This window comes from Elaeis guineensis, chromosome 5 (assembly GCF_000442705.2).
Source record: "Elaeis guineensis isolate ETL-2024a chromosome 5, EG11, whole genome shotgun sequence".
Taxonomy (NCBI): Eukaryota; Viridiplantae; Streptophyta; class Magnoliopsida; order Arecales; family Arecaceae; genus Elaeis; species Elaeis guineensis.
Window position 1 is genome coordinate 5,256,696 of NC_025997.2, and position 18,950 is coordinate 5,275,645.

The following is an 18,950-nucleotide window of genomic DNA, read 5'->3' on the forward strand; positions in this document are numbered from 1 at the left end:
CGAAGATATTTCAGGTGAGGAAGAAAGAGCTAGGAGTGAAGCAAGATCTTCTTCCAGGAGGAAGAGTGAAGCAGGACCTTCTAGGTCTATGAAGGATACGAAACCTGTTGAGCAAATGAAGATGGCTCTAGATATAGTCAGTGCAATTGCTCGGGAGGTTATATCTATTCTTCAGTCATCGTTTTCAGGAGAAAGCACTACACGTATGGATCTTAGTGGGATACATAGTTCTTTCTTGTTCGAGCAAAAAGTGGACAATCTTATTTCAGCAGTACAGGATATCAGATAGGATATTCGTAATTTAGTCTGTTGTATCGAAGAATTAGAGAGATATTCGTCTCATACAGATATGCAACATCAGCTAGGCGAAATTATCTGCACTCTTAGAGTACTTCAGAGTACGATACAGAGAGAATCAGATGGAATAGAAAGGCAAAATATTCTCTCTACTAGATTGGCTATAGTTTTACAGAATGTTGTCCGGATCGACCAACAGATGAATATTCTTGTTTCAAATTTTTCAAGTGATCAATCTAGCAGCCTCCTCCTAGTCAGGCATCCTCCTCTATGTGTATCAACTAATGTATCCAGTTGGCACCTATAAACCCGTGCCACTCTCGTCGATACATGGTGAATGTTGAATGTAACGTTCCATCTGCTTGACAGTGTATTCATATTAAATAAATTTTATCGAATTTAAAATAGTACTAAATTTCAAGTAAAGGAAGCAATATTTTTATACCTATATCCCAACGGTCCGTCTAGTCTGAATGGAACATCAGGGTCATGCTGTTCTGATGGCATCTCAAGCAACTGTCGCCATTATGGACTGATAGTTGGCATCCTCTTCCATTTCCAAATCTGCAAATTTCAAAAAAAATCATACATGATATACTCAATCAGAACTACAATAGAATATTAAAAATATAATTTTTAATTTACATATCTGTAATAATACAAGATAACCACCAATCTCGCTCTGATCAGCATAAGAACCCTGGTACATAATCCTGTACAGGCAAGCTAGTACTGTACTGCTCTAACTGAGCCTACGAGCGAACTCTAAATCCTCCAATAATGGCAAAAATATCAACTTTATCTTGTTCGATGAAGTATCAGGTAATAGAACACTACCTAGCAACCGCAGCACTTAGTTCCTGATATACTGCTGCACCATCTCATCTGGTGCATCATCTCCAATATAAAAATATTGATAACGATCATCCAAACACTCTATCTTGAGTCATGAATGATCGAAAAATTGAACCTCGGGCTCAAACTCTAGTAATCATAAGCACAAAACCTGCCACTCTAGAATGGTAAGCATGGGATTAACTCCGATAACTGGATCGTCATCAACTGGTAGTCCGATAAGGATGCTGACATCCTGTAATGTGATGGTCGCCTCGCCGAATGAAAGATGAAATGTATGTCTCTGGACATCATCTCTCAAGCAAGGCAGTAATAAGACCAATGTCCATCTGTATGCGATCAATCCGATACACTTCATAGAATCTCAGATATCGTAAATAATCTAACACTCTATGTGGGATGTGCTCTGTCCTCCAAAAGTCAGCATCGAATCATCGTAGTCGAAGGTGTCTAGGCTCCTGAAATAAGATATAATAATTAATAATGTATACGATTTTAACAAGATTTTTTTATAAATAATATAAGTAGTAAGAGTAGGTTCGGAATGCTTACACCGCCATCTAAAATAGTCTATGATCGATGGTTTTCCTGCAATGTAAGAATACTTCTGTCTCGAGGGTCTGGATGCCGTGGATCGTACGCCATAACACGCTAATATATCTAAAATAATAATATATATCTCAAGTGCATTAGAGCATGAGAAATATAATTTTCAATACATGAAAACGATGATGTCACTAATTCATTACTAGTAAATATCTGATAGCATAATATTGTCACATAATACAACTTAAACACACAATACATCTCTGGATATAAAACAACATTCAAAATACAATCCCACAAAAAGATATAAAACAATATTAAAAATATATCTCCGGAGCTTTTAATTTTTTCCACTGCTTGAAGTTGAAGTGTATTGAAGTATCATAGGACAACGATGGCGATCATGACTCTGTTTTTTACAAATACTACAGTGATTCTTACTTCTTATTTGCCTATCATCCATCTCATTTCGCAGTCTTGTTGACTTTGGTCTGCTTTTCTGCTTGGGTCCCAAACGATGATGATTAAAAATACATTTGAACATACGTGTATGCATCCAATAATCTTCATGTGGTAATGGATTAAACTTGCTACTCCAAGCATTTATATATGCTGTAATTGTATATGCATCATTCACAAATCCATTAAAATATACAGTAATTTTTTGGCACACAGCTAAAATGTGTGACATGGATATTTGTACATGCTCCACTTTTTACAAGAACATTTTCTTTCACTTAAAGTAACAGTATATGAATTTCCTCCATCTCGCAATCCTGCACTTGCTCTCCTCGTAAGCACTTCATATATGCCTCTTTGAAGGTTGAACGTCGTTACTCGATGCTGATTAGTTTTAACTTGATCTTCAGTAATCTTAATAGCAACATGAGGAGTAAAAAGATTACATATCTTAAGGCTTGGGCATATCTTGTATTAAAGTATTTCACAAGACAGTAAAATGTCATTTGAACATAAACTGTAATTGGCACATTTCTAGCTCCTCGTAAAACATTATTAAAAATCTCCGACAAATTTATAGTTAAGACACCATAGCGCAGGCCGTCATCATGTGCCAATATCCACTTCTCTTTTTCTAAATCAGACAACCAACTCCAAGCCTCTTCATTCACTGTTCTGATCCTACCTATGATAAAGTTAAACTTACGAACTTGATGAGTACTTTCTGCTTGCCATACTACTCTTTTAAGCTGCACATTTTTAAAATGAGTGTTGAAATTACTGCAGATATATCTTAAGCAGTATTGGTGATAGGCACGTGGTGGACTCCATCCAATAGATCATCTGCAATGGCATTTAATATACCTGGATGTCTGTCAGAAATTAAGCATACTCCATTTCTGTCTTTGACGATGTGTTCTGAGCTGGAAAAGAAACAAACTCCAACTGGCATTCTTTATCTACAATTGCATATGCTAAAGAAAATATCCCATTTTCTGCATCAATTCCTGTTACAATTAACATCTTACCTTTAAACTTTTCATACAAGTGCGTGCCGGTAGTGCCTAAAATTCTGGATGGATGGTTTGAAAATTCAGAAAATATAATTTAAAATTCGAACATCGAAATTTGCAATTTGAAAAAAATCTCATGAAACCACAGTATCGAGATTTGCATGTTGGAGTGCAGCCATATAATAAGGTAATTTTGCATAAAATGACTCTCATTCTCCATAAATATTAATCAATGCCTTTTGCTTTCCACACCATGCTTTCCTATAAGACACTATGTATTGAAATTGATTATTAACGGTTGCCACAATAACTTCAACTCTAACACTGGAATCCTTCTTAATAATATGTCGGATTAGTGTGTCAATCATCCTTCTACTGATATGTTTGTAGTCTCGACTCAATCTCGTAAACAAACAAGTGTGAGGACCCTCATATTTTGTGATTTGAAAATATTCATGCTTTTTCAACAATGCAGTACGAAGCCTTCATTTACAATTTTGTACGTTACCTGATGATACACATCGTACGGACCACAACTTTGAATGTGATTGAACTACATTGTATGTCCGATGCTTCATAATGTGATAAAGATCAACAACTCTCTTTAGATAATCTTTACTCTCAAACATTAGACTTTTAGAAAATTCAGTCATCGAGGAGTTTCAAAATTGATAGTCAGAATTCAATCTTCGACGAGCGCTAACACAACCACCATCAACTAAATTTATGTTGTTAAAAAATTGTCGGGGTTCATGCAAACAAGATTGAGATTCTCCCACATTAATATCAAGCTGAATATCTTCATCACCATTTTCATCTTCATCATCATCATCACCGCTATTATCCTCATCCATCCAATAGTCTTCATCCTCACTTTCATCTGACTCAAAACCTAAATTATCAGAATTTATTTCACCACTTACCCAATCATTGTCCCTTATATGAGTCTCGTATCCCGCACTTACTATTACTTCCACCATAAGAGAAGTCACCATAGCAGAAGACATCACAGGAGAAGTCACCATAGGACTTTAAATAATTGGATAACTAGGACTAGCAGTAGTAGAATGTTATTCTGCAAACATGATCTCAACACTATCAGTTTCCATCATTGAAGTTACTAAAGGAGAGGAAGGCCCAGGAGTATTGCCGTATTGTGTTAAAAACCGACTATAGTACCCAAAACTCGATACATCTTCTTTTTCAATATATAATTTTAAAAATCGACATTCTGAATATTTCAAAGAAAATGTCAGCATTTCTTGGACATCTTCATCGTCATCAATTAGAACTAAGATATACTTGCTCTGCATTAACTGCCTTAACAGATTAGGAGATCTCCATTTCAATTTGAGTTCATATTTTTCTTTGTCTACAGGAATACTACTATATAAATGGTCCAATAATTTTTGACGTGATAATGATGAAATATCTTAATCATCTTGGTTTACAGGTGACTGTACTGCATGCCAGCTTCGTCATTCTGTATTATGCCATCATAATACAATAGCAGACGAACCCGAGTACTGGCCATTTTCTCATAAAAATTTGTGACAATATCAAAATCAAAAAAATTGATATTAATAATTATTTTATCATTTCAAATGACTTACATGATAAATGCATCCTATCATCAATTAATAGGCAAAAATATATCCTATCCCATTCAGGAATTGCATCAATTCTAGTTAATTACAGTAATCAAACGATACGCAATAGGGACAGAAAAAATTTTGGCAGTGTTTTTTTTTAATTGTCCCCACACCGCTGAAAATATGTGAGGAGAACTAAAGAAAAATACTGTCCAAAATTTTTCTCAAACCCTCTGCGTATTGTTTGATTACTATAATTACCTATAGAATTAAATGCAATTCTCAAACTGTCCAAATTGGACAATCAATTGACCAATATATATTTTACGGCATTCGTACAAAAATATATAATTAAATTACAAAAATCTTCTTAAGTTTAGGTCGAGATTATACTTAAGTCCAGTATTTTGAAAAATATACACATACAGCCCGACATTTACGAAAAATCTACAATTTAATCCCCACTTCAGGGGGTTACGTGTAGATTTTTCCTAGATATTAGGGATGTAGGTGTACGTTTTTCAAAACATTGAACTTATGTGGTAATTTCGACCTAACTTCAGAAAAATTTTTATAATTTATTCATATATTTCTGTCTACAGATGTCGTAGAATATTCTACATTGCTCAACTGACAGATCTACGGATGATAAAAAATTAAAAAAATAAAAAAACATGATGGTGGTGGGGCCATAGTGGTGGTGGGGCAGGGGTCGGCTGAAGGCGCTGGGAGGGGTGCCATGACGGGAGGGGAGGGGGACCCGTCAGGGGGGTGAGGGGGGCAGCCGCTGCTGCCAGGGGGTGAGGGGAGGCGGGTGGGGAGGGGGGGCGGTTGCTGCCGGGGGGCAGGGCTGCCGTCGGGCCACTGCCGCCAGGGGGTGAGGGGAGGCGGGTTGGGAGGGGGGCGGGGCTGCCGTCAGGCCACTGCCGCCGGGGGGGTGAGGGGAGGCAGGTGGGAGGGGGGGTGGGGCTACCGTCGGGGGGCGGGGGCACCGCCGCCGGGCCAAAGGGGGGACAGGGCTGCCGTCGGCTTGGGATCGGGGGGTGGGGGGAGGCTGCCGCTGGCAGAGGGAGAGAAGAGGGGGAAGAGAGAAGAGGGGAAAGAGGAGCTTACCGGCACGGAGGAGGAGAGATCGGTCCCATATTGGAGTCGCCGTCGGAGAGGGGGAAGTCGTTGCCGGAGAGGAAGAATAGGGGTTTTTCAGGTAGGTATTTTTTTTTTTAATATATATATGAAGGAGAAATGTCAATAGAAATGACGTTTTTGAAAATGCCATTTCAAGTGGCGCTTTCAAAAATGCCATTTCACTTGACGTTTTTTTTTTTTTTTTTAATTTTTTTCTGTGTCCTATCCTTTTTTTTCGTGTGACTGGACGGATGGGTTTTTTTTTTATTTTTTTTATTTTCTTGTGTCCTATCCCTTTTTTTTTCTGTGGCTGATCGATGGGGGACTGGTGAGGATTGAAAACACCATTTGGAATGGCATTTTCAAAAAGGCCATTCCAAATGACGTTTTCAAAGGGGGATGGGGAGGATGTCCATGGGGATGGGGGAGGTCCACGAAGGATGGGGGAGGAGGTGACGTGAGTGAAGAATCGTCATTTGAAATGGTATTTTTTATTAGAAAAATATCATTCCAAATGGTATTTTATGGTTTTGCATTAGTTTTGTAAATAAGTTGAAAGATGCATTATTTTTATAATTTTTTTTTAATATTATTTGGGTAATGGACTCAGAAAAAAATATCCTTAAAGTTTAAATGCAAAGAATTCTAGGATTCTCCAACAGGAGGCTTTACATCAACCTATGTCTGGTCCACTTGCTTTTAACAACCTCTCTTTCTCTCTCTCTTCATTTTGTATCATACAAGTCCTTCACTTGCTACTCACTTTCTACCGACCACCAATAGGCACCGATCATGATCACTGGAGTAGGGTAAACATACACTTAACCAAGGTTTTAAATCCCATGCAATGGGGCTGTCCCAGTTTGCCCATAGAACCCAACGCACGGCCATCTCGTCTCGTCCCAACACTTGGGATAGAGAATGTCCCAAGATGTGCTGATCGAGATACTGTGACAATAACAAGACAGTCTTATCCTGACACTTAAGACTAGGATTCGCCGAATCCATCATTCGTAGCATATCAAATTGTACTGATGGCTAACTGGTGCGATTCGGGCATTTGATTTGGAACATCGGCAAAAACAGAGCGCTAGAGGAGGAAAGAGAGGAAGAGAGAGAGAGAAGAAGAGGAAAGGAGAGAAAAAGGCTGTAGGTAGCCCGACGAGATCGCTGAAGGACCGTCGAGGCCTCGAGGTTCAATGGTCCTCCGCGAGATGCGAGAAGAGAGAGAGATAGAGAGAGGAGAAGAAAGGAAAGAGGAGGGAGGGGAAGGTAGTGGGAAGGCCGTCGGAGGGCCATTGGGTGGTCACGGTGATTGTCGGATGGCCAAAAATGTCATTCGGTCACTACAGGTTTGAAACAGGGATGACACCCCTGTTTCATTATGTTTTTTTAAAAATATGATAAATAATAAAGTCGGTAATGGGTTTACTGACTTCAGTCATTACGGAGAGTTTTTTGGCCGTCCAGTGGCCACGACGGCCACCCACAGTCTCTTTGCTGCCTTCTCCTCCCTCTTCTTACCTCCCTTCCCCTCTCTCTATCTCTCTCTCCTCTCATTTTTTCTCATGGAGGATCAGGAGCTCGGGAGGCCTCGGCAGCCTCGACAGTCCTCTGATGGCCACCGCTGGCATCTCCATGAACCTCCGTTTCCTTCTCTTCCTCTCCCTCCCTTCTCCCTCTCTCTCTCTTTTGCTCCCTGGTTCATCCCTCATTTTTGTGTCGGTTCGACCTCGATATGGTCCTGTATGGGAGCATACTGATTCGTACTATTGTCAGCTGGCACAGGATCCGGTTCCAAGTCGACGATCCTTGCTCAAGGCAATATTCTGTCTCGGTGTTTTGTAGGATGTCCCACTAGGATTTGAGACCATACACCTAACTATTAACTGGGTTGCTTTATATCCCAAATTTCATAATGCTATCTCTTTTTGCCATCATGGCAGATGAGAGAGAAAAAGCAATCCTAATTTGTAAAAAGAAAAGTCCGCAAAAAATGAGATTTTGGTGTTCTCTCAAGTTTGCCATAGTTATAGAGGGCGAGTTTTGGTGCAATGGTAAGGTTGCTTCGTTGTTATAGAGGTTGAGCCTTGGCCTGTACTCCGAAATGACAAGAGCTTTGTGCATTGGGCTACCTTTTTTATGAATTTGGCTATAATTATAATAATGTTAGTTTGTAGTACATATTTTGAACCTATGGCTTGTGTTACTTGAATTGCCTGAAAAGCATGAGAATCTGTGTCAAATATGTATATGAATCCAATATGTGTCAAACACTTGGATACTTATCAATATTTTCTCCTCGCAGCTTCTAAAAATTAGTAGAGATTTGTATTATTCCATAATAAATTTGACTCTCTCTACTAAAAGCTTTTTAGAGATTGGTTGACACATATGTACTCAAACAAGTTTACAAAATGTCATTTCTTGAAATCCTTAAGCTTGAAAGGTTGAATGAGAAATTGGATATCAGAAGACTTCAACAAATAATATCTTTTAATTTTTTTATATAATAAGTAACTATCAGTAAGTTAGACCAACTTTGTAAGTTCTAAATATAATATTTTGTCTAAAATTATTTTTCCATGTATCCCTGTATCACCCTTTTCTCTCTCTTCCAAGCGAGATATTTGGACAAACATCCAAATCCAGTTCTCTTATTCGTGTCCATGCAACACTGCTCTTGATGCTGTGAACTTGAGGCCTTCCCCGCAACCTTCTCCTCCTCCTTCTCTTTGCATTAGATTCTCATCAATCGTGCTTTTGTCTTATTGAACAGTTCCCAGATCTCAGGGTTGGGGAAAGAAAAATTTTATTGGAAAAGAAAGGGTGGCAAACATAATTAATGATACATACAGCCACAGGTGACTGTCTCTGACTTTGTCTACGCTGCTTATCAGCTTGCATTATTAAATACATAGTACGATTAACTTGTCATTTACATTATATAAAAACATTGCATTTATGTTGTGAATACCTGCTTACAATATGTTTTGGTGTATGCCCAATGCCCCTTCAGAAAAAAGCAAGTTCATGGCACTACAGATTTAGCATCTAAAAGCCACAGTGCATCAGATTTCAATCATGTGAAGCCTAAAGAGGAAATGGATGTTTCTTATCAGTTGGATACGAAGGTTCGCTGCCTCTGCGCCAGTCCTTCGTTTACTGAGTCCAGGATGATTAAGGTGATGTTGCTTATTTATGTTTCAGCATATCCAGGTACAGTCTTGAGCAGCATCGTTTTTATTATATCCTGGTACAATTTATTATCTGTTGGTTGTTGATGTCACCCTAATAAGTGTAGCATGCAAATTTGATAAATTGGAAATGAAGAAGAAAATATGTCATCATCACCATCATTACTATTCATTATTATTATTGATGTAAATTTGTGAGTTATGTTCTTGAAAAAGGTTGCCCTAGTTTTGATTTAGCTCTTGATAGTGAGGAATGGCATGACATATGCTATAGAGCTGAACTCTTGTACTTGGGTCATAAGGTCTCATTGGTTATTGTTAATCTTTTTGAGGAATGCTGATCCATATCGAGTTATTTAGGTGTGTTTGCATGTCACCAAGTAGAACATGGTTCTACTTATCCAACCAGATGCATCTATAATACTATTTTGCCTCTTGTTGACTAATGTATGCAGATCTCATAAAGACCATCCCATTAGTCCATGGTTTAATTTTTGGGACCAGCCTTTGCTATTATGTACAGGAAGTCTAAGATAGTTATCTTTGTGTTATTCTTTGATGGGTCATGTAGAAGCCCTCGCCTTATATTTGTTTTCGATTCTTCTGTATATTGTTATTAGTCATTGGATCAGACAACAGAGCCTTGTGGAAACAAGAAGAATTAGGAGCGCTAATAATGGTTTACTTGTAGTGAAGATCCTAGTAAGTAGATTGTAAAGTTAATCATCTAGAACAAATACTGATTTGGTATCACATTGTGTAAAGACAATAAGAAAATCCTGAAACATGATTTATTTGTTAATAACCATGCAAAACGCAATCTGTAAGGGGTTCTACTTTTCTAAAATAAGCTGGACTTTGCTTAATGTCGCAAGCACCAGAAAGGTTAAGATTTAGACTGCCACCATTTAGAACCAGTGATGTGGTTCAGGATGAGGTAATTTTTAGTTTCAGAAGAACTTATCTACTATGTATAAAAAGAGCTCGGAAAGGTGTAGGTGACAAGTTCTAGTATTGAAAGGAGGATTCTCACTTGTTGTTGATCTGTTCTTATATTTATCTAACAGCTTGCTTGAGACTTATAGACCTCTAGTTCAAACTACCAAGTACTTCTCCAGATTCCCATGGATTTTCCAAATCAATTGTTTAATGGTAGATGTTTCATCTAGTCACTTTTCTTGTTTCTGCTTTCTAGCATATATTACTTGCCAGTTCTGTAAGTTTTGTGTATGGACTCCTGTTTTATAACTTTTTTCTGAGTTAATGGCCCACTATTTATGTAATAACATCTATAATGTGACGTCTTATAAGGATTGTTTATCATTTCTCTCTTATAAGTGGCCACCTCTTTAATAATAGAAGATGATACTTGGACTACATCGATGGATCATCAAGAACTGAACTCCTTATCAGATCAGAACTTTCAGATATCTCAAGCTTATCATCTCATCAAGAATCATATGTGCTACAACAAACTGAACTCCTTCAATTTCTCATTACTTTGAGATTGGGTTTTAAATAAAACTGCATTACTTTTATATTGAGCTTCATGGAACAATTTGACTTACTTTTACTGGGGGTATCAGAAATATTATTGGACTTTCATGATTGTGTATCAAGTGGAATTGGATGCAGGTGTTCTTGGTCATTGAACAGAACTGGAGTTCTATGTTTAAGAATCATTTTGAGTGGAGACATAGAGTAGCAAATGGGCATATATGCAACACAGGCACTAAAAATGTGCTGCTATAATGGTGTAATTCTACAGCATTTTATGAAATGAACCTTCATGTGCCTGTTTTGCTTTGGGCTTATTGCCATCTCTTTTTGTTCTTTTCTTGTTTTCTCTGTCAGAAATACCTTTTAGGTTGGTTGCATTCTTTGATACCCGTCCCTAGTTATTAGCATATCTAAATCTATGTACAAACAATGTTTGAGATAGTATTGCTGCAAGTTACTGGTATAATAGTTAGTTCTAATGTTGAAATAATAATTAGTAATTTGTGAAGACATCTAGAAGCACCTCACAATGAGATTGTCTTGAGTCATGGACCTTCAATAGATGGGTTCAGCAGATGTTCCAGAGTCTCCTTGTGTTAGTTCTAACCTGGCGGTAAATTCATTATACCTGAAATTAGTATACTGTATTCTTGCTGTTTGCAAGCTTCTAGCAGATCTCTCAATGTTACATCATTCAGTAAAATACTTAAGGAAACTTGTAGTATTGGCTTTGTCATCATGGTTGTTGTTTACTGTGATGGTCTGTTTTTTCATCTTTATCAATTATCCTTCTTTTTGTATTAATTGACATACGGGAATTAAATAGCATTTACATTATGAATGGCATGCATGATGAGTCGGGAAAACTCCATATCCACTATAGTGAATAGGTGCTGTTTGTCTCATATTTCTTTTATGTTTATTTCCTTAAGTTTGATTCTTCATTTACTCTTTGATTCTTTGTGTCCTTGGGTTATCACCATTAAATATTCTTTTTTCCTTTTATATGTTGATATTCCTTTTGGTTTATCTCAGATGCAGATTTTTTAGATGTAGCTTAATATTAACTTTTAACAGTCTTTATTTATATATTTTTAGTTTCACTTTTGCCTTCTCACCAATGATAGTTTCAATAATTGCAGTGTGAAGATCCCCAGTGTCAAGTTTTGCAGCACATTGGTTGTGTAATTATACCAGAGAAACCTATGGAGGGTGTTTCACCTGAACTTCCATCTCTCTTCTATTGTGAACTATGTCGAATCAATAGAGCTGACCCGTACGTCTTATTTTCCTTTATTGGGATTTCTTATATTATGAGCAGCTGGTTGTTCCCCTGAGCATTGATCTGATCATCCTCATAAATTCTCATTATTGTTGAACATGTATACTTGTTGCATGTCTGTCTATAGATGGAACAAATTTAGTCTCTATATAAAGTAACTGAGAACATAATTACCTATATAGATCTAAATATATCTTGCAGACTGCATCAGTTATCTCTCAAGGAAACTGATGTTCTAATTGTATATAGCATGTCTATCACTTAAGGATTGGTCGTAAGGTATATAAGTATATAACTTTCTTCCTTTTACCAAGCCAATGTAGCATATTTTTGTCCAGATATTGATTTTATAAGTTTATTGTCCATTTCTTGAGGATTCACCAACCTTATAAAACTTTCTGTCTTCACTAATTATTTTCAATTAGGAGTCTAGTTTATAGGTGGTACACTAACAAAATGTGACTGATGACTTATATATATTAATATTTTGTTTGGGTAATGGCAATTTTAGAGTGGATAATACTCCTAAGATTTGGTAGAAGAGAGGTTTGATTTAGTACAGGTTTATGATCTGGTTAGAGGCATGATACATGTCCTAGTTTGCTTGTAATTGTAAGTGATCTTATGGCCTAGGTAAGGATTCAAATAGTGTTTTGTATGTTTCCTTGCTTCATGGTAACCACATTTCTTCTGAGGAATGTTGTACAAATTGCTCTGTATTGGCATCTAAAACCCTTGATCCCTTCATCAGCATATACTGTAATATATAGCGGTGGTATGCTACATTACAAGTCAATGTGATTGAACTCGTTTGTGTATTTACTCATATAGCTTGGGTATGTAAGTAACTTGGTTCTTCCTAATTTTCAATTGTCTTTTAGGTTTCTGTTTCTGTTTTTGTTAGTTTAATTTGATATAAGCTACTTTATATTAGTTTTGCATTGGGTCCAAATAAAAAGATAATGCATGCAGCGTACCTGTTAATCAATAAATAGAATGTATCATTCATTTGATTTAGGATACTAGTTTGGTTTAGCTGGGCAAGAAGTTATTCCTGTGTTCAAAGCTTGTCACTTTCACTTCAAGTTATTCATCCTTCTATTCTCTTATTATTCTTTTTTCCCCTGATCTACATTGAAGGTAAGCTACTAAGTTCTCCTATAACCTTAAGTACTCTAGTTCTCTGGGGACTGTGGCTGTTCATTCTCTGTTTACAGTGATTTTTTTGACTTTGTTTTGATCATGAATGTGTTGGAGCTTGACATTTCTGCCTAGTCTAGATAAGGTGTCTTTTATTGTTATGTTCTTGAGATGGTAATTATGGAGCAAAAGAGATGAATCAGTCTGAAGAAGAAAGTCTGCATGGAAACCTTTGATATTTGATGCGAGGTTGGGAATATTCTTAGCAACTTCATGACATGTCTTTTCTTTTTTAATCATATTTTTTTATTTGAAATAAATTATGTATCATGTTTGTCTAGTTCTAGTGCTGACCACCACAGTTTTGATCTATGGATCTTAAATAATCATAATTTAAGTTTTCAGCATATGGCATGGACAGCACATTTAAAATTTTCAGAGTAAATTGATGACTGAGTTATTTATTCAACAGAGAAATTGATGAATTTGAGCACTGAAGACAGAAAAGGATGTAGAATCCTTTTAAATTTTAAATGCTGAATGTTTGTGTTGATTAATAGAAGACATGGAAGAATCTAACAGGGTTGTGATCAGATATGACTAGTAAGAATAGGGACAAAGTTCTCTAATAGGTATCTGTAGAAGAACACATTTCACTATGATGTATTTTAGATAAGCTTCATCTGGTTTTATGCCTTTTTTTAACACAGAGTTGGATAATTTGTTAATTAGGGGCATCTTTTGCAACCTGCAGATTCTGGGTGACAATAGGGAATCCCTTACTTCTTGTAAAGTTGATATCTTCAGGCGTCACAGCAGAAGGGTGAGTGCTGTATGCCATGTGGCTTTCTGTATGAGTTCTAGTTTGTTAGTTAGTGGTGTATGGACAACATTTGCCAAAGCATCATGTGTTTTTGAACAATGCCTATTCTCCAGTTTTGTATCTTTTTGGGTGAGAATTGACAATTAGACTGCATTTAAAACTTTAAATTGAAATGGATAAACATTTTTTTCAGATGTTCAAATGAATTCAGTTTTATAGGGCATCATACCACTTGTGATATCATGGACTTGTAATGTTTTAGGAATTTGTCATAGAGATTGCAGATGTAGGAAATCTGTGCAATATCTATTTAACTAATAGAAAAGAATGGAGACAGCACATATGGATAAGATCTTGTTTTTTAATTATTATTATTTAAGGTTTGATGCATATAAACTGCTATAGCTTCCAACAACCTTTATCAATATTATTTGCTTCCTAAGTATAAATATGGAAGTCTCTAAAGATGACACTACAGTGTGAGTGCAGACATACCTCTTACTAATTTCACGCATGTTTTCTTACTGCTAGAGTGGAATTTTGTCTAGCAGGTATGGTTAAATTTGGTTGATGATATTACAGAGAATCATTTAACTTTTTACTGGTGCATCGTTTTCCTAAGTGATTGGATGCTGTAACTAGCAGGTAAATGTGGAGAAAAAGGCAATGAGAAGGCAAGAACACAAGGTCACATCATAGAAGAATTTTTTATGATAAAATTTGCTTGAGTTTTATGAATACGTTGTAACAAATCCTCAAATAGTCAATTGTGGTGTGTACATATTGGTCGGGAAAATAATTTGGAATACTATTTGGTGAACAAAAAGGTCACAAGAACTATTAGATAATTTGGAGAATATTATAAACTTGCTTATAATATTCTATTTAAACCTTTTGATTCAGTCAAGATGGTATTCATAAACTTAGAACATCCATGTTTGTGTACCCCAATGGTTTACTACTATGTGTTATATATGGATGGATTTGTTATTATACCCAATCTGAATTCTACGACTTCATGGTTAGACTGTGGTTGAAAATTAAAAGTATATATATATATATATATATATATATATATATTTAAACTTGCATGCTCGTGTATGATTTGATAGTATATATTGTGTTTATCTTGTACATGCTGTCAACATCAATCTATTTGTTTGTTATGATTTGTTTGCATGGATTACAGAACAAATACTGTACCAAAAGTGGAAAGAACATTTCAGTTGTCAAGAAAAGATATATATATATATATATATATAAATATATATATATATTTAAACTTGCATGCTCGTGTATGATTTGATAGTATATATTGTGTTTATCTTGTACATGCTATCAACATCAATCTATTTGTTTGTTATGATTTGTTTGCATGGATTACAGAACAAATACTGTACCAAAAGTGGAAAGAACATTTCAGTTGTCAAGAAAAGATAGAGAAATGTTGCAGAGAACTGAATATGATCTTCAGGTTGGTTTCTGTATTCATTTTTTCCTTCTGGATTACTGATATATTATAGTTGGTTCTTGATGACAATGCATTAAAGGCATTACAGCATTTGATGGCACCGGTTCATTTGTACAATTTTGTGTTAAAGTTTTCTTAAATAATGATTGAGCTCTAGTAATTAGAAATTAACAATTGCTTATGCAGTATCCATATGGTTCATCAATTTATTTTCTTTTAATTATAAATTAATACCCGAGGCAAAGTACTGTTTGTTTTCTTTTGTCATAACTTCTCATATGTTGGACCATGATCAATTAGCAATAAAATTGCAAATTCAGAACTTCTTACTATGTTACTGATAATTGCATGGATAAGGTTTCCTAATATTTTCATTTTTGAGTTGACAAGTCTACTCTGGGATGATTGTCACCTAGCAGTCAAGCAGTTTATTTATTTAGATCCCTGCCAGTCATAGTCATATATGTTTGTTTTTTTTTCCTAAGTGTGTGAGTGAGAACCATGCCTTTTTATCCATATGGCGTAACTTTGATCTGGTATGTCATGGGTGAGCATAACTAATGCTTCTTGTTCTTAATTGCCTAAAGTGATGTGACAATCCAGAAAAGGCTTAGATATTAAGATGCCTAAGATCATTGGAGTGAAGATGTTATGATCCATGATCCAGGTCATACACTTGGGACCAAAATGGCCTACACATCAGATTTCTAGACTAGGATCATTTTGGATCATAAGATCCAAAGCTAGATCATGTTATTAGATACTAAAGCTATTACAACAGCCATGTTTTATGTTCCATTGATTCCTTGGACTTTTAAAATGACCTATCCGTCACTAATAAGCTTCAAAACATAAAATTAGCTGTCTCTGCTGGGTTTTCAACTTTCAAGGAGTAAGAGACATGTCATTGTTTTCAGAGCTTAAATCTAGAGGCAAGTTTTCATATCTTTGCAACCATTTTTCAAAATTCAATTCCTTTGTTCTTTATTCCTCTCCTTGAAAGAAGAATTAAGTTTTGTACTTACAAGGGCGAGACACATTTTGTTGGTTATCTTCAAAATTGAATCATCAGGATGTTGTATAAAATTTAACTAGTGGACGACCAGAAAACTTTGTTCTTCAAGAGCCAAAAGGGAGGGAAGGAGGTGTCTTTGTTTATCAGATCCAGTACTGATGTTTTGATGATGATAATAACATATTGGTTATCTTTTCTTTGTTTTGCTAGCAGATTTGTATGTATGTATATTTAAATTTTTGTATTGGACCGGACTACAATGACTTATGGAATTGTAGTGTGTTATGTATCTTACTGACTGATTCAACATGGTGTTACTTTCTTGGATATGCATGGTACTGTGGTTGTTGGAGAATGAAGTCCATGTGTGATGGTTTCTGACTCATTATTCATCTAAATTTCAGTTTAACCTTGTTTCTTACTTTTCATATTGCTTTACCTTTATTTCTGATGCTTAAAACAAATTAGAAAAGATCTTACTATCTGTAGACAGCCATGGTTCTATCTGCTCACAATATGATTTATGATGCAATCCAGTTTCCAATGGGATTGTTTAAAATCGATTTTGCTTTTGTGACACCAATGGCATTTTTTTTCTGTTATATATATAGAACTTAAATGTAACCATAGCATAACTAAGGAATGAAATGTATATTTATTGATTTATATTGGCAACCTGATAAAGATCCTTGATTAGGTGAAAAGTTGTAGACATGCAGGTGTCACGCAAAAATGATCATAACGATATTGTAATTGTCTGTCGTTTTGCAGGTTTGGTCCATACTTCTTAATGATAAAGTTCCATTTAGGATGCAATGGCCGCAGTGTGCAGATTTGCATGTCAATGGTGTGTGAGACATCTATACTTTCACCTGTTGATGTCACATATGTCATTTGGGATGTCATTTTGTTTAGCAACTTTTTTTTTTTGATAAAATAAGTTATCATTGACCTAAATCTTCTATATTTTTTGTCCTAATTTCCATTCATATTTGTGTTTATTCACTTTATTGTGATATGCTATATCTGCTTCAGTGATACTTGAAGATTTTCGTGTGCTCAAGTTATTTATTATTTTCTCTTTACTTATCTTTTTTGAATCTGCAAATAGGTTTTCAAGTGCCAGTGGTTGGTAGGCCAGGCTCACAGTTGTTGGGAATCAATGGTCGGGATGACGGTCCGGTGGTAAGTACCTTGCTATCTCAATGCAGTAAGACTTTCTTCATCAATTAATACCATTAGGTACTTGCAGTCATACCATGGTTTGCTGCACCTTAATGTACCACCTGGTATGGGGCATTATAATGTGCTGTACTTGTAAGGTGCTAAGACTAGGTTCTTCCCTTGTTCTAAGTGTCGGTGCTGAGATATGTCTTGTATAGCACTCGGTGCAGGGGCTGGTATTGAGATTTCAAATCTTGAGTCATTACAATTTATAGGCTGTTTGCTATTTCTTACTCATCTTCAATCAGTTTGGCTCAGTTTTGAAAGCATTTCCCCTTTTTCACACTAAACATCCTCAAAAAGCAGCTGCATTACAATTCGCTTCACTCTACTCTGAATGTTTGTTCCATACCATCCTATTTTTCTACTCAGATCACCATATGCAGCAGGGAAGGAATTAATGAAATTTGTTTATCATGGTTGGATTCTCGCATATTCTGTTTTGGAATCAGAATAGCACAGAGGCGGACAGTTCAACAGGTAATTTGAATTAATTTTTACTTTTCATATTAGAAAAAAAAATCTCAAAATGAATGGAACTATTATTTAGAAACTTCCCTGCTACCTATCTCTGGACACATTTCATGAGGTGTTGGTATTAGGTTCATCTCCTTAAGCTGTTGCATCATTGGTTGTTGGTCAAGCAGAGGACATTTGATTTTAATTCTTATTATAGATTACAATATGAACTCCTCTGTTGTGACTCAACCGCCACTTTTCATAATAGCACTTATCTTCCTTCAGATAATGATCAGTGGAGGAAAACATGAAAGCACATCCACAAAAAGTGAGTATAGATTTATATGTATAAAAAGTCTTATGGCTAAATTCTATTTCCACGTGTCACCTCTAGATGGAATTCTAAATCAAGTTTTCAACAGCCAGTGCCAGAACTGGTGCTGATGCTGCCTCAACAATGTCTAGCACTTCAGTCCTTGTGCTAAGCAACTATGAGATATTCTGTTCATTTAAGTTAGTCGCATGCATTGCACTTGCATTTTCATTGGATGCTTGAATATAATTCCTTAGTTGAGGGTTGGATGATTTTATTGGGCAAATTTATTAATAATTGTGTTTGGGTTTGCATATTTACTGTTAGAATATCAGCTATTTGAAGTCAGTTTAATATCTTTAATCATTTAATCTGTTCATATGTATGGATCCCTGTTTTATATTGTTTTGTTGAGAAAAAGCAGATGTTTTGTTGTCTTCAATTTACATGTATTAGGTGGCTCAGTAATTTTTGGTGTCAATATTGAAAAAGCAAAGTTCCTTTGTGTTATCCTTTTTGCTTTTCTGACTTTTGAATCTAGGAAAAGATGAAGTTACAATTTTGGAATTAGAAACATCCAAACAAGGCTTTTAAGGTTGCACATTTGTGTTCCTTTGGCATTAATACTAGAATTATGAT

General features: G+C 35.9%; 1 protein-coding gene across 2 annotated transcripts in view; it reads left to right on the forward strand.

Moving 5' to 3' along the window:
• Window positions 1-18,950, forward strand: part of LOC105044639 (E3 SUMO-protein ligase SIZ1) — a 30,984-nt gene that overhangs the window by 6,214 nt on the left and 5,820 nt on the right. Inside the window, exons 4-11 of one of the 2 annotated variants that reach the window (XM_073257238.1) lie at window positions 8,667-8,751; window positions 8,907-9,072; window positions 11,727-11,860; window positions 13,761-13,829; window positions 15,216-15,303; window positions 17,087-17,162; window positions 17,427-17,500; window positions 17,912-18,019. In XM_073257238.1, coding sequence (XP_073113339.1) covers window positions 8,667-8,751; window positions 8,907-9,072; window positions 11,727-11,860; window positions 13,761-13,829; window positions 15,216-15,303; window positions 17,087-17,162; window positions 17,427-17,500; window positions 17,912-18,019 — 800 coding nt within the window. The remainder of the gene's footprint in view (window positions 1-8,666; window positions 8,752-8,906; window positions 9,073-11,726; window positions 11,861-13,760; window positions 13,830-15,215; window positions 15,304-17,086; window positions 17,163-17,426; window positions 17,501-17,911; window positions 18,020-18,950) is intronic. The other variant, XM_073257239.1, reaches the window with a different exon arrangement.